The sequence below is a fragment of the Hakea prostrata genome, chromosome 10 (genome assembly GCF_041222555.1).
Source record: "Hakea prostrata isolate BN-2017 chromosome 10, UWA_Hpros_2, whole genome shotgun sequence".
Classification (NCBI taxonomy): domain Eukaryota; kingdom Viridiplantae; phylum Streptophyta; class Magnoliopsida; order Proteales; family Proteaceae; genus Hakea; species Hakea prostrata.
The window spans coordinates 3,157,185-3,180,000 of NC_142609.1; the positions used below are offsets into that span (position 1 = coordinate 3,157,185).

The window sequence follows — 22,816 nt, forward strand, 5'->3', positions numbered from 1 at the left end:
TATTCCAGCTTATCCTCACGCTTCCAAGTTGCTGTTATTTTGAAGGCCTTCTCAGAACCCACTGTGTTTGATCATGTTCTTACAGGTGAGGCTTTGGCGGTGAGAGCTGCTCTTTGGTGTGCCCTTCAGAATCATGTACCCAGTGTTGCTGTTTACTCAGATTGCGAGGATTTAATTCATCTTCTATGTGGTCAACCTGCCCTTGTGCCTCCGTTAGAAGTTGCCCCCATTGTGGATGATATTTTGGTATTGTACAAGAAATTTGAGTCTTGCTCTTTCTTGTTTTTTTTCTAGGGAGGATAATGGGATTGCCCATTCCCTAGCCCAGAAGGCCCTCACTTTGGCACGGAAGACTGAGTGGTCATATTCTACTATGGGCCTCTAGCCTGTTGGAGGTCCATCCCCTTCTTGCTGTTTGGAATGAAAGCTCTCTTTACCAAAAAAAAAAAAAAAAAAGTTGTTGTTATTTTTAAGGGTTACCAGAGACCCTTCCATGCCAAAAGATGGATGTGATCTGTAACTACTGTTAAGGTCATCTATGGTAGCTATATTGGAGTGGTTCTGAAATTCTAGCCAAGTCATTTCTTAATTTGTAACTGAGATTTCCAGGGATTTCTCTTTTTGTTATCAATATTTGTAAGTGTTCTCTGACCTAGGGTTTGAGGAGCGATGATCCTTCTTGGTTAGGGTAGAGGATTATGCTCCCCTCTTTTAGTTAGATAAGCCCCCTTTCTTCCCCTTTTAAAAGAATAGTTAAAAAAACCCAAAAGGACATAGGGGTATTTTTGTCATACAATTTACTAAATTAACAGTTTCTATTAACCAATTGAATGTCCTTATTTGATCATTTCCTGAAACCACTAGGGAGCTAGATGCAAAGGGATTTTTTTTTTTTGGGGACTACAAGTGACCTAGACCAAACCTAGGGGGGTCTAAATGAAATTTACCCAAATTATATTCTTAAAGTTTCATGGAACCATAGACTAATGAGATATTTTCATAAAAATGTCCTACTTAGATGCATTAGAAAATTTTCTAATTAAATGCATCCCCCTAACAATTTGCGCAATGTCACAAATAATTCTAGTCTCGTAACTTTTATATTTAGTTTCTAAAATAAAATTTTCAAATGGCGATGGGAAATTTGTATTTTTTGGGAGTAAGTCAAGAATTTTCTGAGGTCCTAAATTAGGATCGTGTTTCAGTGCTACGTAATAAATGAGCGACATTAAGCTGCCTACGGTCGAGATTTTGATATCGACCAAGCCATTTTGCTTCTTTTTTTTTTTTTTGTCACAATCGGTGTAGTTAATAAAAAAATAAATAATAATAATAATAATAATAATAATAATAATAATAATAATAATAATAATAATAATAATAATAATAATAATAATAATAATAATAATAATAATAATAATAATAATAATAATAATAATAATAATAATAATAATAATAATAATAATAATAATAATAATAATAATAATAATAATAATAATAATAATAATAATAATAATAATAATAATAATAATAAAGACAGCAAAATGAGTGGTTGAAATCGAATCTCAACCACAACTTTTGTTACTCACCATTCGTAGCTCAGTTATTGCACAACACTGAAGCCAAACGCCCTAAATTATGGGGTTGATGATGCGAAAAGGCCTCAACATGATGGCCCAAGATTTGAATAAGTGAAGCTTTATTGATGATTTATACTCTACAATGACAAACAAGACTAAAGAGTCTTGTGTGGGACACACCAAAGAATTGAACGAAAAAAGAATGTCATTTTGTGGAGACCTTGTTAACTTTAATTACAACTTGTCTTGCGGGAAAGGGCAGAAGGCCTAAAGGACTTTTTAATTGAACGAAAAAAGAATGTTTTTTTGTGGAGGCCTTGTTGACTTTAATTATAACTTGCCTTGCGGGAAGGGCAAAAGACCTTAATTAAGGACTTTTACTTTTTAATGATTGAGATTTTAAATGGAACTAGTATAATTGAATTGGACAAGAGAATAAGTGATTGGATCAAAACTGGTTAAGTTTCACTCCAAAGGTGATCTTTCGTGTTCCCATCCAACTAGATTCTTTTTTTGGAGCTGACGAATTGATATTATGGGGAGGGAGAATATTATTAATATATATGCACCTGGATGGGTAGACCTTCCCATGGGAGTTTGGATTGTTAACCGCTTGACTAACTTACCATTGGCAAACTAGATTCTTGCCTTAGTTCTCTTCGTATAAAGACCAGATGAAACATTATCTGATTGATCTGTCTTGACCATTTCTCAATCCAGATCTATTGATCCAATTCTGATTCTTGGTATGACAAACAACTATGAAATCATTCAAACACGTCAAAGAAGAATTCAAAAGAGGCAGTCATATGGATCCCATCTTGAGTCCTTGATTGCAATTTCGACAGTGAAACACGAGACTCTTACTCTCAACCTCTGCTAGGCAAGAAAGTCTAAGTTTGATAACAGTTCATACATATTGTTGGGAAAACCAAACTGATTATCAGAATCCAATTGTTAATTGTTCCCATGGCATCCTTCCTTACATTTGTCAGAGAAATGGTTTTTGTGTGGGCTTCTTTCACCATTGTTGTATTGCCTGCAACAATAGCAACTCTATCGACTGAATCATCACCACCAGAAGCGAAGGCTCTACAAGATTGGGTGGCTAGTGGTGGCAACTTTCCTTATTCTTGGACTGCAAATGATACGAGCATATGCACCATGTGGGACGGGATACTTTGTAGTGCAGGAGGAAGAGTTACAATGATAGACTTATCATATAGTTACCTCTCTGTAAGTGCAAAGCTCGATCAATTCAATTTCTCCTCTTTCCAATGTCTGAAGTACATGGATTTTCGTTTGAATGACATTTGGGGAACCATCCCGGGAAACATTGGTATGCTTTCCGAACTCGAAGTGCTCTCCCTCTCAAATAATAGGATCAATGGGTCAATACCTCCAGAGATGGGAAATCTCAAAAAACTCACTAAGTTAGACCTCTCACTCAATAATATCAGTGGCAGGATACCTCGAGAGATGGAAAACCTCAAAAATCTCAAATGGTTGGACCTCTCTGCCAATAATATCAATGGTAAAATACCTCCAGAGATAGGAAACCTCAAAAATCTCACTGAGTTAGACCTCTCAGTCAATAGCATCAGTGGCCAGATACCTCGAGAGATGGAAAACCTCAAAAATCTCAAATGGTTGGACCTCTCTACCAATAATATCAATGGTAAAATACCTCCAGAGATAGGAAACCTCAAAAATCTCGAATGGTTAGACCTCTCTGCCAATAAGATCAATAGCTTGATACCTCCAGAGATAGGAAATCTCATACATCTTGAATTGTTGAACCTCTCTTCCAATAAGATCAATAGCTCGATACCTCCAGAGATAGGAAATCTCATACATCTTGAACTGGTTGAACCTTTCGCCAATAAGATCAATGGCTTGATACCTCCAGAGGTAGGAAATCTCATACAGCTTGATCGGTTGTACCTCTCTGCCAATAAGATCAATGGCTCAATACCTCAAGAGATAGAAAACCTTAAAAATCTCACTTGGTTTAACCTAAGAGATAACAAGCTTTCTGGTTCTATACCTATACAAATTGGGAATTTGACAAATCTAGTTGGGCTAGACTTGAGTAACAATGAGTTTGCTGGTTTGATCCCTATCGAAATTGGTGATTTGGCTCAGCTGCAGTTACTTAATCTTTCGTGCAACAAACTGAGTGGTCAAATACCTAAACAAATAGTGGAAGTTGGTGGCACTATATTATACACAGATATTGATTTATCCAACAATGATTTGGAGGGTCCTGTTTCGGATGACATAGCTCGGAAGATTCGACTAGAGTCATTCAAGAATAATAAAGGTTTGTATAGTAACTATTACAATATCCCATGTAAAACCAGTAAGAAAACGCTTGTCAAGATCTCCATTATTATATCTTTTTCTGGCATCATACTGGTTGCATTGGTAATTGTTATCCTCCGTTTCATCATCCGCCAAAGGTCAATAATTTCTGTCACTGATACAACAAGAACACAACAAAATGGAGATATATTTTCCATATGGAACTTTGATGGAACAATTGCATATAGTGATATCATGGAAGCAACAGAGGAATTTGATATCAAATATTGCATTGGCACCGGAGGTTATGGTAGTGTTTACATAGCAATGCTTCCTATGGGGAAAGTAGTTGCTGTTAAAAAATTACACCGCCTAGAAGTTGAAGTGAAAGGCCATGAGCAAAGCTTTACTAATGAGATACATGTATTAACAAGAATAAGGCATCGAAACATTGTGAAACTTTATGGGTTTTGTTCTCATCCACGGTGTAACTTTTTAGTTTATGAATACATAGAAAGGGGAAGCTTAGCTTATATTCTTGGAATTGAAGCAGAAGTTGTAGAATTGGATTGGAAAAAACGTGTGAATGTCATCAAAGGGGTTGCTCATGCTTTATCTTATATGCATCATGATTGCACACCGCCGCTAATTCATCGGGACATATCGAGCAACAATATCTTGTTGGATGCAAATTTTGAAGCTCATGTTGCAGACTTTGGAACTTCTAGATTTCTAGATCCTGGTTCATCTAACCGCACTATACTTGCAGGCACATATGGATATATTGCTCCAGGTATGTTACCAAATGCTGCCTTTTCCATACTTAAGACTCTAAGAAGGTTGATGATGTTTTAACCATTCAATTATTTTCACCCCAAAAGTTCAAGAGTAAATTAGATATTATCTGATTATATTAGAATTAAGTGCACATCCCCTACATTTCTAAAATTACCGATCCCATCCCTACTTTAGAAGCAACATTACTCTTCACTTTTACTAAAGTAAAAATTGCAATTAATTTCTTTTGTCAATATTTTAAAACTAGTTAAGTGATGTTTATTTGATTGTAAAATCACTTGGAATATGTCCAAGTAATGTTCTTGAAACCCAATTATTTAACAAATAAACCTACATAAAAATGAAGTTTATTTTGATAGCATTTTTGAACAAAAAAAATCATTTGGGCTATTAGGAAACAGAGTAGTCAAGTTGAGGTATCCACAATGGCTTATGCCTTAAAATCTTGCATATGAGTTGAATTAATAATATGATTGTTTCTATATGATTATATGAAAACTCTAAATTTGTATTTCATTTTTCCTCCCCCTTTCAGAACTTGCTTTTACAATGGTTATAACGGAGAAGTGTGATGTTTATAGTTTTGGGGTATTGACATTGGAGACAATTATGGGAAAGCATCCAAGAGAACTTATCTCTTCATTGTTGTTGGTAAACACAAAAGATATAGTACTCAAGGATGTATTAGACCCACGTCTCCCACCACCAACACAATTGGCAGCAGAAGACCTGAAGGTGTTAATGATGCTTGGAGTTGCATGCTTGCCCAACAATCCAAAATCTCGTCCAACCATGCAATTCGTGTCTCTTAAACTAGCAAGTCTTACAAACCGTGATTGCAACCCTCCTACACGAGTTCATCATGGAAATTAGGCACATTGTAATATATTCAAATCCAGAAAGACTTATAGAAGTGGATTGTAGATGGCTAAAGTGTTTTCTTGTTGAATTTTGAAGTATTTTTAGTTTGTTTCTTCAATTGAATTTTGCTTTTGTATTCACATATGGGGCAAGAAGGGAAGGAAAGAAAAAGGTGCAGATGCCTATATTCCTTGTTGAAACTTTATGCATATTATGTTTTGTATTGAAGAAAAAAAAACATGGAATTTGATTTTTAGAATGGTCAATAGTTTGTAGATGTTGAGCCTTAAGTTTTCGACTTAGAGTGCAAATGATTACATAGGAATGAGTTGGGAGTTGCACCAATTCAAGACAATTCAAGGAAAGTTGTTGAGATGGTATACTCAACTCACTGATGAAGACATATTCATGGAGTTTCATGGAATCATAGACTAATGAGATATTTTCATAAAATGTCCTCCTTCATGCATGGGAAAATTTCCTAATTAAATGCAACCCCTTTACAATTTGCGGAAGGTCACAAATAACTATAGTCCTTCAATATGATTAGTTTCTTAAATAAAATTTTTGGAAATTTTTATTTATTGGGGACAGGTCAGAAATTTTCTGAGGTCCTAAATTATGGTGTTGATAATTCAAAAAGGCCTTGAGATGATGACCCAAGATTTTAACGAATTAAGCTTTATTGATAAGTTAGACTCTACGTTGACAAAGAAAATTTTGTCCTAAACATACTAAAATAATTGAAATGAAAATGAATATTTTTTGTGGGAGACCTTGTTGACTCTTATTACAACTTAACTCGTGGGAGGGGCAAATTAAAGATCTTAATGATTTTCACTTGATACTGACTGAGATTTTAAACGGACTTAGTGAAATTGACATGGTCAAGACAATGAGTAATTGGATCAAAATCAGTACGACTTTCGCTCCGAAATTGGTGTGTTTGTGTTCCATCAATCTAGATTCTAGCCCTGGTTTTTTTTTTTTTTCATACAAGGATCAAACGAAAGTATTGATAAGTTCTGAATCCAGAATATTGATCCAATTCTGATTCTTGGAATCAAATTTGAAATCCCAAATCTTATCAGTGGGAAAACACTAAAATGGTTTGTAATCAAATCAGCTCGATTAGTAACAATACGAATAAACCAGAACCAGATTGATTTTAACTGATCTATTCGAAATCCAGCTCAAATCAATACAAACTCAGTTCATGAATTCTGAACCGAATAACATCTGAATTCAAAGTCCATCTATCATTGATGTAGCTGAGCACGGACTAATGAGAAACTGCAATGAAATCAATTGAACGTGACTAACAAGTAAAAAATTTACCCCAAAAAAAAAAAATTTGGGACAAAGAAGTGAAGGAGGGCATCCAAATGGGCATTATCTTGTCTTGCAGTTTTAATTTTTGAAACGCCAGATTTGACTATTGGCATGAAAGTATAGCTGTGATGTATTTCTTCTTGTGGTAGAAAAGCTGTGATATTTATTTTCTTTGGTCGGTGTTTTTTTTTAGGAGAAAATTCTGTGGTATCGCATATATACAAAGAGTGTTAAAAGTCATGAGTTAGGGTTAGAGGGATACGTTTTTGAGTGATTGAGAGAGAGAAAGAAAAGAAAAAAAAGGTGGGAAACAGAAAGAGACATAATTTACGTGGTTTGGTTGATCTCTGCAACCTACGTACAGGAGAATGTGATTTGTTTCCTTAATGATCTCTCTCTCTCTGGTTTGGGCTGACTGATCTTCGAGTAAAGACACACTTGAAACCCGTATTGCACAAATCGGGGTGTCTAAATACCTTAAAGAAAGTACCTCTGATACGTTTCAGCTCTGACGAAGTATCGTGATTACAACAATCTTTCAAGTGTTCGTACAGATTCCTCAACAAGTTTTCAACATTATTTAATTCATTTAAGTGAGAAAGAATACTACTCGGGTATCAAAATTGCTTCAGTCATACAATAACAGTCAAGCGAAATTTCGATCCGACGGACCGAAACGTATTGCAGGACTGAAGCAAGGTCCCTCGGATATATCACTTACATGTGACACGTAGCTCCTTGTGTCCAAACAAAATATTATGCAAAAGGGCATGTCATGCCTTTTAAAGGAAAACGAAAATTCTTGATGAAGTCATTTTGTGAGGCACTATGTCTGGATCAAGGGGCTGCACGCCACATACATTCACAGTCAGGTAGCATTCTCTTTTCCTTTGATTTGATTATTCAATGTGATTCATATTCAAGTAGTAATAATTCTTTTGTTTAACCTGAAAATTTGTTTATGAATAAAGAAGGGCTTAGAGATCCCAAATCATATGTTTGTTGCACAATATAAGAAGAAATGTGGCATTGTTACACATTTGGTTGAAGCATGACCTGCCTTAATAAAATGAGAAAGGAATCCCCCTGATAACCTTTCATGTATCAGTGTATGATTAAAGTAGGCTTATAAGGCTTGAAAGAAGATGCTGAATGGCAACTATTTCCCTGTTTTCAAGTGTTGAAGTTGATAATGTGGCATCTATTGCTTCTAGCTTGATTTCCATCGATTGTTCCTTGGAAGGCATTCCATTAGCATCAATCCTGGAAGAGTTTAAAGTGTTCTCTTTCAATGCAGCAAAAGAAGGAACTACTGCTTCTGAATTGACTCAAAAGAGTTTCAGGAGCCTTCTGCTTAGGTGAATTTCCCGGCCATTTTCACTATTCTGATCTAAAAACGACAATTTGAGTAATCTGATCTCAAAACACCTTCATTTTAATTTAAGAAACAAAATTGGACCCCAAGATCCCCATTAATACATATAATTATGTGGTGGGGAAGGAGAGTAAAGATAGAGAATGAGAAGCCGAAGGAATTAAAGAAAACATGCAAGAAACTTCATCAGCCCAGTTCAAAGGGTATATGGCAGAAAAACACACATAGGAAAGAGAAAGGAAAAGTGAAAGACCTCCATCAGAAGCCCATGAAATTATGAAGCAAATAAGCAAAGACTTATTCAGTGTCATAAAGCCGAAAGTTCTTAAACAACTCATCTCACAAAGAGAACTACAACCAACAATGCCTACCTTATATATATATATGCAAATGCAAATGCTGATCTCACAATGTCTCATGACAAATGCAGCCACAGGAGCAGAAGGAATACAATGAGCTAAGATGGGCAATTCTTGTGTTTCACATTGCTGTCTCTCACTCTCTTGCTGCAATCTTCACTTCAATAGGCACTGATGCTAGATTGCATTTCATTGCCATGAAGATCTGCTTCACTACCTTCTACATATCGGGATGCAGGTGTGGTTCTTCCTATAGCTAGACTCAGTCGCAAGGGTCGCCCTTCAACCTCCTAATTGCATGTTCAATCAGGTAAATCCATATCAAACAAACAAAATCAACAGTTGAGATGCTTAAATTGCAACTTGCTAAGTGAAGCTTACCATTCCATTCATGGCATCCAGAGCAGACTGAGCATCCTCAGCAGAAGCAAAGGAGACAAATCCATAACCCTTTGATTTGCCAGTGTTCCGATCACAGATGACCTTGGCACTCATTAGTCCAGGCTGCTCAGCAAATACATCTTCCAAGCCCTGGGAAGTGATGGCCCAGTCAAGATTGCCAGCATATATCTTGTGAGGAGTCTCAACAAAGCTCTTGTAACTACTGATGAATTTTGGTCCCATTACCTCCCACTCACCTCCCATTGGCACTTCTGGGAAATTGACCTTCACAGTTCTCCCTCCTACTTGCTGCAAGTCAAATCCATCCATTGCAAAACCAACAAAAACAACCATACAATTAATTAAGGAAATCTAGATTGCCAAATGCCAAATATTATAATTCTTTGCACCATTTGCACGAAATAGATGAAACCCAGGTATGCAAAGAGCTGCACAGTGGGTATTACTGGAGCATCCAATGACCCAAGTTTTAAGAGACTTGGGCAGCTCATCATCAAAAGCTTTGCATCATTTGCACCAAATAGATGCAACCCAGGTATGCAAAGAGATGCACAATGGGTATGACTGGAGCATTTAATGACCTAGGTGTTAAGAGACTTGGGCAGCTCATCATCAAAAACTAAACCTTAAAGGAGAAGGTGCCAAATTCCTATAACCCAGTCTCCCATTCTTTATTCACAGAATTTGTGTATGCACGTAAAATCTATATCTTCAGCACCGAATTGAATTGAATTGGATTGAAATTTCAGATACTTACAGTCCCGTCAAACATACTGATCGCCTCTTTGGCCTCTCGGGCGCTGCTCATTGTCACAAATGCAAATCCCCTGCTCCTGTCCGTTACTCGATCATAGATAATCTAAAATATAAAGAAACAAGTAAGGAGGAAGAAGATGGGAACTCAAGGATAAACAAAAAAAGGAAGAAAGGAGCAAGTGCTCAAACCTCTACAGAATGAACTCGACCAGCTTCGTTGAAGACTTCCGCCAGTTGAGAAGAAGTCATAGCGAAAGGTAGGTTCCCAACATATAGTCTCCTCTCTTCGACAGCTGATGATTCTTGCTTCTCGTCTCCTTCTATAGCCTTTGTTTCTACTTCTTCGTCCTCTTCTTCGTCTTCGTCTTCTTCTTCTTCTTCTTCTTCTACTTCGATATCATCCTCGGGGATTTCGTTGTCGAGGGCTGATGAAGCGCAACAGAGGTGATGTTGAAAACGAGAGATGAGGGGGAGAAGAGGTAATTTGGGGTTCTTGGACTTGATTTTGAGAAACTGTGGTGTCTTGCTCGATGGAACTGTGATGTTAAGGGCTAGTCTGTCCAAAGAGAAGCTGATTCGGTCATGGAGATGAGCTGAAGGTAAATTGCTAGAGGTCGCTGTGGCAGCCATTCCAATGATAGATTTGAATTCAAGGAAGAATATGGTTTTAGTGACCCTGAATCCGAGAGACAGTCACTCCTCTGTTGATGAGAGTATCAAATTGGTGAAGTCGTTAGAAACGGAAACTCGACGAAGAACTCAGACGAGCCAAAGAAGATTGGATAAGATGCCTTTCCTTTGGCTTATATATATCAGATCGACTGACACGATCTCGGCCGTCCGTTTTAAAAAGTGTGAAAACATACTTTCGAATTCGTAACAGTTCTTTCCGTAAATTTTTTCAAACCACAATCCACACATTTGGGAAGCCAATGGTCAAGATCGAAATTTGAAAGCAAAACATAATCTCAACCATTGGCAACACGTCTGAATTGCAGATCAATTTTTCCCAATTTGTGGTTTACAATTTATGAATGGTTCGGCTTCAATAGTAGTAGTGTTAGAAGTAAATTTAAAATGAAACCATTCATTAATCGACTCGCATGAATAAGATAAAAAAGATTAGATTAGATGAGACCATCCTAGTATGAGATAACTTAAAAAAAAAAAAAACTCGATTTAATTAGTGTTATCAATTATGTAGAGACACAATTGATTGCTAGAAGCCTGTAACAGTGGGCAGCACGGGGGGGTGAAAGAAGGGCTTCACATGTAGAATGCAGCAGCTGGGAAATCATTTGACAAGTTCTCAAAGAGTATGTCCAAAAAGCCTATAATGGTATAATCCTCATACTTGTAACCAACTCTGCATTCTTCCAATAAGTAATTCTAGAACTCTCATCTTACATTGATAACACAAGCATGATAATGTGATCAATGGAGACTGAATCTTGGATAAGCTCATATGATAACAACATACCAAAAACTAAACTTTCTAGATGGTATTTCTAATTGAAACCAATGAACTCCACGTTTAAGAAAAAGATGAAATGGCAGTATGAATGCACTGACACAATAGCTGTCGGTAGAAAATCAATAGTTTTGGGCAACCAACTTGAGAGAAGCTTTCCCCCCTCCCCTCCCCTCCCCTCTCCCTTTTTACAACTTTGATGGCTATAGGAATCACCTGAATGCTACAATGCATAAATTGAATTGTGCATAGCCTCAACCATTTCTTACATCATGGTCTCAACATATTCAATGCAGGGCATACAGTAAAACCCGTCTCACTCGTCGCCAGTAGCCTCATCAACTAACCGTAACATTGTAAGTGGAACAATAACAGGACCACTCAAAGAGATGAAATAACCCGTATGCTCAGTTCATTGCATCATAATCATCCAACTTCTCATTGTATTCTAACACCTTCCTCTTTATCTTTGATGAATCTACCCATGTGACGAAGTCTTCCATGTTCCTCGTCACCAGAAAGGCTGGGTCAGTAACTGTGTCTGGACCCACTCTGATATGCCCCTGTTCAATATATGTTACTGCTTCTTTCAAGTGCTCTGCAAACTTTAACCTCACCAGGACAGTTGATAGTCTGCGCCTGCAAACATATAAATTAGAAAAAGCTATATCAGCATAACAGCATAACAGCATAACAGACCAGGTTGCTGATAATAGACATTGCTAAAAGATGGAGACGGAAAACAAAATAGAATATCCTTCAAATCATGGCACCAGGTGAGGATGACTAAATAGTAGAATCTAAATGCATACCTGCAAAAGGATGACACAGACAAGCGATCGCACAAGGCCAAGCTCTTTCTGGATGGGATCACGCCAATATTATACCTGGCATTTATATGAAAATATCTCAGAACAACTTATGGGGAAAAGGGTAAGTATGGACTAATTGAAACTTTGACAGTGACATTAAGCAAGTTCAAGTGTTTTGATGTACTTTGTGTTTGTGTGTAAAGTTGCAATGGCATCAAGTAACAAGTAAACATAAATGAAAAATCAGGTTGTCTGCCACAATCTATTGTTTTATCCAAAAACAAGAAGGAAGAAGTCATCTTACATGAACTGACCTAATAACCTTATGAGGGTGCCTCACCAATCACCTACTATGCCAGACTAGGAGGCAATGCAGACTGTTTAAAGACCTAGGATTGAACTAGCGGTGCAGACCAATTAGTTATGATTGATCCGATTAGCCTGCAGGTGATGGGCCAACAGATAAATACAATGAGAACATTAAGATCCAGTCTTCAGTCTGGCAGTAAGCATCTAATATGATAAGTACAGGATCTTAATAACAAAGAGTCTGCAAGCCCTAATCTCTTCAAATTGATCTCAAGAGCACTGCAAGCTGCTGGGGTTTCTTTCAAATGATAGTCATATTGATTTCTCAAAGATTACCACATCAAGATTATTGCTGCTTCAACCGGTTACACAATTTGGTTTTTATTTGTTACTTCAACCAAGGAAATTGATCGCCCATTTGAGATCCCATTGTTCTCTCGGTTCCCTCATCTGATTTCTTGTCTATTGGAGGCAGGGATTAGACAGATTACAGTTCCAGTCTCACACAAATGGCACCTTGGATTTCAAGAAGTGAGCAACAAAGCCAGTTAAAAAAGACTCAGCCTTAAAGTTTGAAATTATTGTGAGGAAAGTTAGTTGGTCGTTTCCTTTCGTTTCTCAATTCTAAATACACACATTTTGTTTACAGTCAAAGAGGAAGGGTGTTTGAAGTGACAAAGAACATATTTCACAATAAAATAAAGTAAACTAAAGAAATTAGAATTAGCATTGAAAAACCAAAGGATAAGAAACTGGAACTCCAAAAAACTAACATTTACACATTAAGTTTATGTTTAGCGAGTTCATTAGTAAACTAAGAAAAACTTACAGCTTTTCCAGGAGCATTTCAGTCATCTCAATCCGAAAAGGATCTCGTGGGTCCATCTGCTTCATAATGTTAACAAGTTTCTGCACCATTCTACATATACTTGAATATCTGAAATACAAAAGAAGCATTAAACCCATTGATCCTCTTTAAGATCTAATATAACAGGCAAGAGAACTGAACAAGTGGTATAATTTTGTGAACCCATAACTCAAATAATCTCCACTGTCCTTTTCCTCCTCTAAAAATTGTGAACAATGACTGGAGTTTCAAAACACAATCAAATAATAGAACTGAGAAAATCACTAGAGAGTAGAACAAATTACTTTTTGTAGTCATCCCGTCCAGTTACATGGTAACGTTGCATAACAAAGGCCTCTCTGTGCCCACCTTCCCTCTTCCATTCTAAAAAATTCACCTTCTTCAGAAGCTTCTTCTCATGGAACTTGAGCTTTCTCATGGTTGCTCCCTACAGCAAAAGTGGAATTAGTCTATTACAGCAAACATACCCTCTCATAGTGAACGCAAAGCAAGCAAAGAGAAGAGCGAGTTGAGAGATAAGTTTACAAAAACCTGGGTAGAGGGAAAAGATACAGGGTTGATGTTGCCATATCCATTGTTGAAATAGAAACAGCCAAAACATGTGTTTGGTAAGGGCATGTTTTAAATGGTTGAGGATGAGATGGTCAAATATTTCAAGAATGTCACCAAAACATTTAAACAAAAAAAATTGAAAACAGAGTACAACTTTGTACGTCTAACGTTGAACAAAATAGAAACATACATTGGAAAATAAAAACCTAAAATGCCTGCATCCACATTCCAAAATAAATTGTAACAGACAAAGTAAATACCGGCATAATCCATATTCCAATCCAATTTTACAATCCAAAACCTATCATCGAAATTACATCATACAAATATCAATCAACGATTTAAAAAAAATGCATCATTCCAATGTCAGAAACAACAATGGTTCTTCCAAGGAGTTTATTTAAGTTAAATATATCAAGTTTCAGTTAAAGTCATTCAATCTCAGAACACGATAACATTCTAAAGATGAACCACAAACTGCTGATATATCTCAGAACGGGATTAAGAGACTGCACATAAATTTCATAAAATAAAGGTCGCAACATCAAAATTACGGATCGCACGTCGTAACATATAAGCAGAATGCACTCAGGCAACCATACCGATAAAAAAAAAATCGAAATTATGCAACCCAGAAGGCTTGGAATTTGCTCAGACAGACAAAAATATTCATTCTCAAGTGATTTAATTCCTCTTAAGTAAACGAGACAAGGAGAAGGAAGAATGATATGAACATAGAAGAATATTGCCAAGAATAGCCTAGAGAAAGCCGGAGGAATCTTTAGCCATGGCTGTCAAGCGTTAAATCTAGAAGAAAAACGGAGAAGACGAAGGAGGCTCACCTTGGTACACACTCGCCGCTGGTTGTCACTGGTTGAAGAAGCAGAGCAACTAGCGTTTCGGTTTCGCCAAGCTTTGTTTTTGTAGTTTGATTGAATATTAACACCTATTAGGGTAAAGTTGGATTGATATACGCGCAGGCTTTTTTTTTCTAGACACGTGTCAAATGCTAATCCTACGGTTATCAGAAGGGGCAGAAAGGTAATGAACTGGTCTCGTAAAAAGGATTTTTTTAAAATTTACAAAGACAACCCCACTAGCAGCTGAATTTACAGAATCAAACCCAAAAAATCCTAGTAAACTAAGAAAAAAAAAATTTCCCCGATTTGAAAACCCTAGCCGCCCTCGTCTCCGGTGAATCAATCGATTTTCCGGAAGGAAAGTTTATATAAACTAGCAGATGTAGAGCTTGGTGGCAGCGTTATTAGGGGAATCCATGCTGACTATCTGGGAGTTCTTGCAAGGCAATCGAGCATTCCGCTTCACAAGGTCAGAGATAAATGTCCATTATACAAGCTAGATGGTTCTGTTGATGAGGAATTGATTCGAAGGTGGAGATAATCTTTAATGTGCTGGAAAAAAGCCACAAAATTGAGGAAAATTATGTTTGAAAAAATGCAGATGAAATTAGTGCCCATTGAGTGCATTAGGCAGCTCGACTTCATTCCATTCCATGGCTTATGTAAAACTGAAACCTTAGCTTGTAACCGGTTTTCTTCTAAATTCTTTCTATTGAATTTTTCACACAATATCTTCAAACCATTGTTCCACATTAGTTTCCAGATCCCAAAATTGCAAAATTTAGTGATCTGTAATTACAAGATAGACGAATTTTAATTCTTGAATTCGCGTTCTGGAAAAAGACCGAGCATTTCAGTCAATTGCCGACGACTGGAATTCGCCACCACCAAGTACTCAAAGACGGAAACAAAAGAGCAGAGCCTTGAGAAAGTTAACTAAACAATGAAGAAAAAGCAAGGGAGTTATCATTCGCAGACCAAAGTTCTATACAATATTTAACGAGGACGAGAGACAAATTAGAAAGAGAGGGGGAAAAAAAGAAGAGAAATCAAGAAACACAAATCAATCTGTAATTAAAAGCTGTGATGGCATTCATAGGCACCAATTTCTGTGGCAAAGCAGGAAGTTTGGCAGTGAAGTTCTTGAGAGGCAAAATAAAATTACGATTTTGGGAGTAAGGTAAATGAGGGGTCTAGTTTGTAAATTAGTAAACTTTAAATCCTTAAAATGTACAAGAAAATTACAAATAAATCCCTCTATTGATTCTCAACTGTTCGATCTTATTTTGATTACGTGGCCCAATCATCAATGTTGGCAGCAGCGAGCAACGAATATTGCACATAAATTTTTTTAAATATATGAGTCTAGATAATCTCCCTGTTACAAATATGTTCCCCTAACACTTAGCCACACAAAAATTGACATAAAGAACTCATGGAAAAAGAACGAAGATGTTATAAATAATATTAATTTATGAATGTCCATTACCCTCAAAGATATCATACCAAAAGATGAAACTTTCAAATGAAGATTTCAGCCATCTCAGTGTGCAATCTTCATGATCCACATTTCTATATTAACTGAAGATACTTAGCAATCTATCATTCCATATCAAGATCTTATGTGTGTAACAATCATATATTGTATTTCTTCGTAGACTTTGTCAAGACAGAACCAAGATTCAACATTAGGGGGGCCGAAGAATGAAAGTCCAGATATCCTCCTCGTTGGGGAAGCACTTATGCTTTTTCGCAGTGTGGGCCCTTATAAGACCCATTGGGGTTCCCATTTTTGAATTATTTTATTATATCCTACACATATTTTGTGGGGCCTACACATTTTGGGGGGAAAATTATTGATAATGATTTTTTTAGACAAAATATAGGTAAATTAAAACAATAATACAATATATATATATATATATATATATATATACACATTACTTAAACCATAAAAAAATTAGATGCAAACCAAAATTTTCTTTAGTAGAATATGCAAATCAAAATTTTTTTTTTTTTTAAGGTAGGAGATGCAAACCAATAGTAGGTAGCTATTAACTATTATTATTCACAATATAAAATCAAATAAAAAGAAAAACAAAAAAAAATGAGAAAAAGAAAAACAATAAATAAATTGAGAAAGAAAAAGATTACCTAATTGTGAAGAAGAGAAGTGATAAGTAAATTGAGAAAGAAAAAGAATACCTAATTATAAAGAAGAGAAGTGATAAGAAGGAATCTGCATAGCTTAGACTTGTATCTAACATAATTCAAACTGAATTGATTTGGAAGGCAAGAGTCCATGTAGCCGACCACATTTAGTTGGGATAATACTTATTGTTGTTATTTTTGTTAGAGTCAACTTATATCTATAATTTTTTGTCCTCCATATAATAAGCCAATCATGCAATAATAAAAAAATGTCACAATACATAAATACATATTAGACTTCAACTACTGCAGGATATTACCAAAAAAAAAAAAAAAGAAATACTGCAGGATTTGGAACTGGAAGGGACATAAACCTTGTTCCACTAGATAGGCTATTTCTAAATTGTGAAGCTGCAACAAACAAGTTGCAACCGTGCAACTTAATAAAGTCAAGCATAAGAACCCAAGTAGAAAAACCTTTGCTTCAAGCTTCCAAAGGAGTTTAGTTAGAACAAATGGATCAGAAAACACACTAATCCATTTAACAGTTATACGAAATACATTTGCCAGCCCAAACTTGCGAGACTAAGCATGTTCCACGTGTTAATGGAAGAGTACAAACATGAAAATTGTTCATCATTGCCCTGTTTTCCACTGAAACAAACAGTGCCGGCAGTGGGATAAAAGTAACTCTCACAAATGGGAAAGTAATTTTGAAAAAGCATTTCTAACGGTAACATTTTTTGAATTTTGAAAAGACAAGATAACGCTTTTGAAATGAGAAAGCAGGATTTTTTCATCTACAAGGGCAGCTGTGATCGAAGGTTCTAAATTAAAAGTGGAAGAGCTAAAGAGAGGGTTGTCATCACCTATTCATTTGAAGAGGTCTTTGATTTGGGGGGAGAGAGAAAGAGAGAGAGAGCGAGAGAGCGAGCGAGAGAGAGAGGGCGAGCGAGAGAGAGAGGTTTAGAGATTTTGATCATGGAGTTCCGGAGTTCTCTCGCACAGAAACCCCCCAGCAACTCAAGCAACCAAGCTGATCAACTAGGTCGGAAGCGGGTGTTTGAGAGGATCAATAGCTTGAGAAGGTATGCATTCCATTCTTAGTTTACTGATTTGGAGTTTTTCATTCTGGTAGGTAGGGTTTCCAGTATTCAAGGATCGAGAGTATCTTGTGATATGCTTCGGTTCTTGAGGTGTTGGTTTGCATCGATTAGCATGGTTTCTAGCTTTAAATTAATGCATTCATTCATTCTTAACGATTAGAGAAATGATTCTTGACTTGTAAATTGGGAGATTTCTCAGATCGATCTTGATTTCATACGGTCGACATACCTGAAAATCAAACTAAGCTCAAAAGAACGAGATCCAGGGCTGAACCACCACAACACAAGGGGATGCTTCTGAAAATCTGGTGTATTGTGGAATCGCGGCTCGAGTTGCTTGCCGAGGACGGTTGGTTTCCTCTTCACAGATATTAGATTACTCTCTCATTTTATTTGTAATAAATACCGTCTGAAAATTGAATCTGTGATCATAGTCGTCATTTTGGTTTCCAATGCGTTCGTTCATAGGTATGAACACTGAGAAAAAGGAAAGGGGGAAACGACTGTAAATAAGGATATAACCATCATGTTAAACTATTATAGCTTCACTCTTAACTAATTCGTTCACCAAAAAGCTATGGATCTTCATCTTTTGTGGTACAATATTTTCATTGAAGAATAGAGGAATCAGCCAACTTAAAAGATGAATAGTTTCCAAGGTATTCTCTTTCAGAAGGAGATACGCCCAATGACATGTATCGAGTTACCTTCTGCTTGCCAGTGAGTCCGTCTAATAGCAGAACCAAGCTAATGCCTGAGAAAAGAGCCTGGACTCTAATTATAACTGGATCAGCCAAGCATATGTAACTCACAAATATCCAGAATATTATGCGTTATCTGTGATTTCTGTGGGCCTGGATTTCCCAAAAAGGAGGACCCGTTCGAGTTAAGTCATACAGAGGTACAGGATGGTGAGTCCAATAAAAGTCATCATGAGGAATAAGGAATTCATATCTGCATAGGAATTAGAATCTGCTTTTCATCGTGTATGTACCTAATGTATAGGATGACATGTTGTGTGCGTACTGTTAGTGCCTTCTCTGAGCCCAGAAGGATTGTCTGTGAAGTTATGTTGGCCATCTTGGCCTGATTCCTGAAGACACCAATTTGCTTTACCAGTAAACTGAACTGTAAGTTTGACCTGGAAGCTTAAGTGCACATCATAAAGTGCTATACTAACATACAATCCCCAAACCCAAGGCCCAGCAGCCTCACCCACAGCACACATACTTCCAGCAGGGGAGAAGAAGAGGAAGGGGGAAAAAAAAGGGGAAAAGGGGAAGAACAAGAAGAAAGGAACCAAAATAGCCTTTTTGGTTTTCTTTGATTATGATTGACATTTTCATTTACAGGTAGGGATATAAGAATGCGTGATATTAATACTTCCTGCACCTGAGGTGCATTGTTCTATAATTTTGCTTCCATAAGCTAGATAAAAAGTACGATGGGATTTTAGATGCTGTATATGTTTTCAATAACTACAATGTTGTATAATTTTTTTTCTTATCTGTTGTAATGTGACAATGCAGGTAAAGAAAGCCTAGTTGAATGGATTGAGGAGCCATCATATCCTAATATCACCTTGTTATGGAATATAATTCATGGTAAGATCAATATTGAGATAATTTGAGTTCCCCATACTGTCCAGTTTCCTAGTATATGGGACGGATGTAGTAATGTAAGCAATTTTACTGACAGGAAACGGTAGAATCCAACAGAAGATTTCCGCATCTTCTGATTACTATATTGCCATTGGGAATTTGAATTCTAAGGAGGTGGCCATTGGGAATTTGAATTCTAAGGAGGTGGAGGTAATTGTGAAACATTTACTCTGTGTGTTGGATCATTATGTGCTTTTGACATGCATTATTCTACTTGTTTCTCCAATCAAATATGGCCAATGCATGTTATAGTAAAATACATAGGAAAAAAGCTTCTGTAATTGTAAGCGTGCACTACTTAAATTGTAGTCATATCAAATTTTAATTTCACAGGATAAGAACCCCAAGAAGATTGCAGATGGCAATGTTTGTTTGTAGTATCTTCTGAGATTTCTTTTCAACTTAGTATCTTGTGGAACAATTTATTTGAGTGCTTCAATACTCCAATAACTAGCATGTAGACTACGTATTGAGGGGTCATTGCTTTGGTTTGCTTGATGTTTATGCCTTTTATCTGATGCCTTTGTTAATTTGAATTTGGGAAGGTTTCCTCTTCCTTTGTAAAAATAGGTAAAATGGAGTTCTTGAAAGGGAAAATAGATACTAGGCATAGGATACACTACTAATAACAGAAAAGACTACAGAAAAAAATAAGGGCTGAAGTAAAAAAAATACTTATATGGAACTTAAAAGTGCGACAGAAATCCAAACACAAATTTTGTATCTCCAACCTGCCTGTGGTCTTTACGTAGATATTCTCCAAGATAATTTTCTTGGGAACCCAAAGATCTGGGGAATTTGGGAAGGTAATTTTCTATGCCGTCATCACCATATGCAATTGTTTCAAATAGCAGCTCAGCCACCAAAAGTTGTATCTTCACACCCTGGTTTCCTGTTGCCATGGCAATATATCAGGTTGAGCCAGCCCTTGGGTTAAGAAAAGGCTCAACCTGGCAATAATTTTGAGAAAAGATTGACAAAGGAGTGAAATATAGGCTGGCCCTTGGTTCCCATAATAAATTCTTGTTTTGAAATTCCCAAAGTTGCAACTAAGCTGTCGCATGCCGGCAAAAGAAACCTATGCCAACCGAAATTCCAGTAAAGCCTCACCATATGGTATAGTGAAGACTCATTTAACCTACTTATTGCTATCCCAAGCTTGTAAATATTCAATGAATTAAGTGGGATCACAGTCCCATGGTTTGCTGGTCTAGGTGGGCACCGTGGGCTGACTTTGAGAACTGAATCATTTTTAGCTTCATAATAGAATATTGTAGGGTTTAACGTTGCCTGTTAGTTAAAGATCCCCACATTTTCAAAAAAGCTTGCAAGTACTGTGGAAAGACTCAGTTGTGAGGTGGCCTGATCATAATTTTGTTGGTGATAATGTTCATCCAACTTAACGGCTGAAATCAAATCCCTACATTTCGCATGCCGTATGTGACACTTTTCGAATTGATTCTCTTTGGTGTCTAGTGTTCTATTTAGTTGTTGCCTAGGTGCCTCTGTTTTTTTCCCCGTATTCCTACTGGTTACATTATTTACTGGTGCTGCACTCTACCTTAAACAGGTGCAAATGAAATAAAAATTTTGGCCATTTGCTTTATCTTGGTGGGTGAAGCTTGTTATCATGAAAGTTACACCAAGTTTGGCTATCAACGGTTCTCCAGTGGTTAGGCTGAGTTTACAGACTCCATTTTGAGGGGGGGGGGGGGGGGAAGGTAAATCAGATGGCCAGCAAATCTCTTTCCACAAGAAAACCTGATTTGAGTTGTGGGTGGGGTGTCCTACATTTACTGGTTTGGATTTCATATAATAAAGATTGGGGTGGGGCAAAAAATTGATAGGGTAAGACTGCATAGAAAAACTCCAACCAGGACTCTGCTTGTGTGGGAACCTTCGTCACTAGGTTGGCCTTTTTAAAGAAAGTGTAGATGTGTCTTGATTATATGATAAATAGATTCAGAAAGCCCACACTAAACTATGTATGCCTGTTATAAAGCCTATCATAGATCAGTGACCCTCTCTCTCATGATGCCATGACCTGTGGATGAGTGACCCATCTTTTGGAATGCAGCCCAAAAGCAGACAAATCCATTTGATGTGCTACTTTGGGCAAACATATGCAACAGTGGATCTCAAAAGATGACTCCTTTATCTGGTTTGCTGAATCAGGTTGTGTTAATATTCTCGTACTAGTACGGCTACCACAATAGCCAGCTAAGGGTACTTGTTCTATATGTACCATGGGGGTACATATGAGTCAATTACATGGTCATAGTAACTTTTCTGTCCGAGCATCATAAACTGCTACATTACAGGATAGTTTTATCTGCTTTGTTTACTTACCATTTATGTTGTGATTAGCTAGGAAGGTTTTCCTTCCTAGAATTTGCTTGTTTTATTATAATAGTCAGTGAGGGGGAAAGAATTCAAGGATGTTGTGCCTCTCTTAGCAGTCTCTCCCATTGTCACCTTCTCTTCTTGTTCATGTTCTTTTCCTTTCTCTCTTCTTCTCATCATCTTGTCTTTGGTTTATTTATTTTCTATTTTGTCATATGGGATCCGGAGCTCTGAAAACCAAAATCAATCTGGTCTATAATGTTGTTTCAAGAGTCATCTGGAAGGATTTTGGATTCTGCATTTACCGGTCCTTCAGCTACTATCTGCTGCTATTCTACTAAAATACTAGCCATGAATTTGACCTCTTGCTTATCAACAAGGATGACTTGTGAGGGGTTGACCTCTACTACCCTTTCTATAAAGATCATGTCTGTGGTTACTGTTCTTGAGCAGCTTTTCCAGAATTCTTGCACACCAAACTATCTGCCACTTCACCAACTGAAGCTGCTTTTTTTAGAGATGACTGTTGTAGCTGCCTGAAGGAAGCTCAATCAGAATTTGGTGTGTGAGTGGCTTTTTTTGAGCACCCCCAAAAAAATGTCTGTTTTTGAGCACTGTTGTTGGTTCCCTGGTTTTTATATTGATTCCCAAAACTGCCTGCAAGTGAGAAGCACCTCTTAGCACTCTCTTTGAAGCTTTGGAAGATCCTCAACCATTCGCCAAAGTTCTTCTGTCGAATCTTCTTCTTCAAGGTTGGTAATCGCTCACTCTCACTAGATTTACTCTCTCTCTCTCTCTCATTGTTCTCTACCTACCTCTGTGATTATGAGCAAGGTCCCATGCCATTGTTATGACCTTTTCTTCAATCCTTGTAGTTTTAGAGTGAATCCCCATTCACTCTATTACTTTGTGAATC

General features: G+C 37.0%; 4 protein-coding genes across 4 annotated transcripts in view; 2 read left to right on the forward strand and 2 right to left on the reverse strand.

Annotated features, from left to right (window-relative positions):
- Positions 1-2,549: 2,549 nt before the first annotated feature.
- On the forward strand, positions 2,550-5,555 carry LOC149001493 (uncharacterized). Its single transcript, XM_089137054.1, has 3 exons — positions 2,550-3,363; positions 3,508-4,677; positions 5,218-5,555. The coding sequence occupies exons 1-3, from the start codon at positions 2,550-2,552 to the stop codon at positions 5,553-5,555; spliced, it is 2,322 nt and encodes a 773-aa protein (XP_088993180.1).
- Positions 5,556-8,489: 2,934 nt separating this feature from the next.
- On the reverse strand, positions 8,490-10,529 carry CP33 (chloroplast RNA-binding protein 33). Its single transcript, XM_089138879.1, has 4 exons — positions 9,957-10,529; positions 9,769-9,870; positions 8,991-9,299; positions 8,490-8,899 (listed from the first exon to the last, which is right to left on the reverse strand). The coding sequence occupies exons 1-4, from the start codon at positions 10,395-10,397 to the stop codon at positions 8,771-8,773; spliced, it is 981 nt and encodes a 326-aa protein (XP_088995005.1). The 5' UTR covers positions 10,398-10,529; the 3' UTR covers positions 8,490-8,770.
- Positions 10,530-11,450: 921 nt separating this feature from the next.
- On the reverse strand, positions 11,451-14,698 carry LOC149001495 (Alpha-L RNA-binding motif/Ribosomal protein S4 family protein). The gene is made up of 5 exons (XM_089138941.1): positions 14,622-14,698; positions 13,512-13,654; positions 13,189-13,296; positions 12,051-12,125; positions 11,451-11,877 (listed from the first exon to the last, which is right to left on the reverse strand). The coding sequence occupies exons 2-5, from the start codon at positions 13,643-13,645 to the stop codon at positions 11,646-11,648; spliced, it is 549 nt and encodes a 182-aa protein (XP_088995067.1). The 5' UTR covers positions 13,646-13,654; positions 14,622-14,698; the 3' UTR covers positions 11,451-11,645.
- A 2,905-nt stretch (positions 14,699-17,603) lies between these two features.
- The window catches only part of LOC149001496 (uncharacterized), a 7,444-nt gene continuing 2,231 nt past the window's right edge, over positions 17,604-22,816 (forward strand). Inside the window, exons 1-4 of the mRNA XM_089137709.1 lie at positions 17,604-17,878; positions 18,096-18,245; positions 19,426-19,500; positions 19,595-19,707. Coding sequence (XP_088993835.1) covers positions 18,188-18,245; positions 19,426-19,500; positions 19,595-19,707 — 246 coding nt within the window. The 5' untranslated portion in view covers positions 17,604-17,878; positions 18,096-18,187. The remainder of the gene's footprint in view (positions 17,879-18,095; positions 18,246-19,425; positions 19,501-19,594; positions 19,708-22,816) is intronic.

What these genes read in the sequence shown, in the direction of transcription:
- CP33 (XM_089138879.1), bottom strand. Translation starts at nt 10,397, where the DNA reads ATGGCTGCCACAGCGACCTCTAGCAATTTACCTTCAGCTCATCTCCAT. An exon ending in TCAGTATGTTTGACGGGACT is followed by an intron (nt 9,300 to 9,768) that starts GTAAGTATCTGA and finishes TTTGACTTGCAG; the next exon opens with CAAGTAGGAGGGAGAACTGT. An exon ending in TGGATGCCATGAATGGAATG is followed by an intron (nt 8,900 to 8,990) that starts GTAAGCTTCACT and finishes ACATGCAATTAG; the next exon opens with GAGGTTGAAGGGCGACCCTT.
- LOC149001493 (XM_089137054.1), top strand. Translation starts at nt 2,550, where the DNA reads ATGGCATCCTTCCTTACATTTGTCAGAGAAATGGTTTTTGTGTGGGCT. An exon ending in AGAGATAGGAAATCTCATAC is followed by an intron (nt 3,364 to 3,507) that starts ATCTTGAATTGT and finishes GAAATCTCATAC; the next exon opens with AGCTTGATCGGTTGTACCTC. An exon ending in ATATGGATATATTGCTCCAG is followed by an intron (nt 4,678 to 5,217) that starts GTATGTTACCAA and finishes TCCCCCTTTCAG; the next exon opens with AACTTGCTTTTACAATGGTT.
- LOC149001495 (XM_089138941.1), bottom strand. Translation starts at nt 13,645, where the DNA reads ATGAGAAAGCTCAAGTTCCATGAGAAGAAGCTTCTGAAGAAGGTGAAT. An exon ending in GGACGGGATGACTACAAAAA is followed by an intron (nt 13,297 to 13,511) that starts GTAATTTGTTCT and finishes TTTGTATTTCAG; the next exon opens with ATATTCAAGTATATGTAGAA. An exon ending in GAAATGCTCCTGGAAAAGCT is followed by an intron (nt 12,126 to 13,188) that starts GTAAGTTTTTCT and finishes TATAAATGCCAG; the next exon opens with GTATAATATTGGCGTGATCC.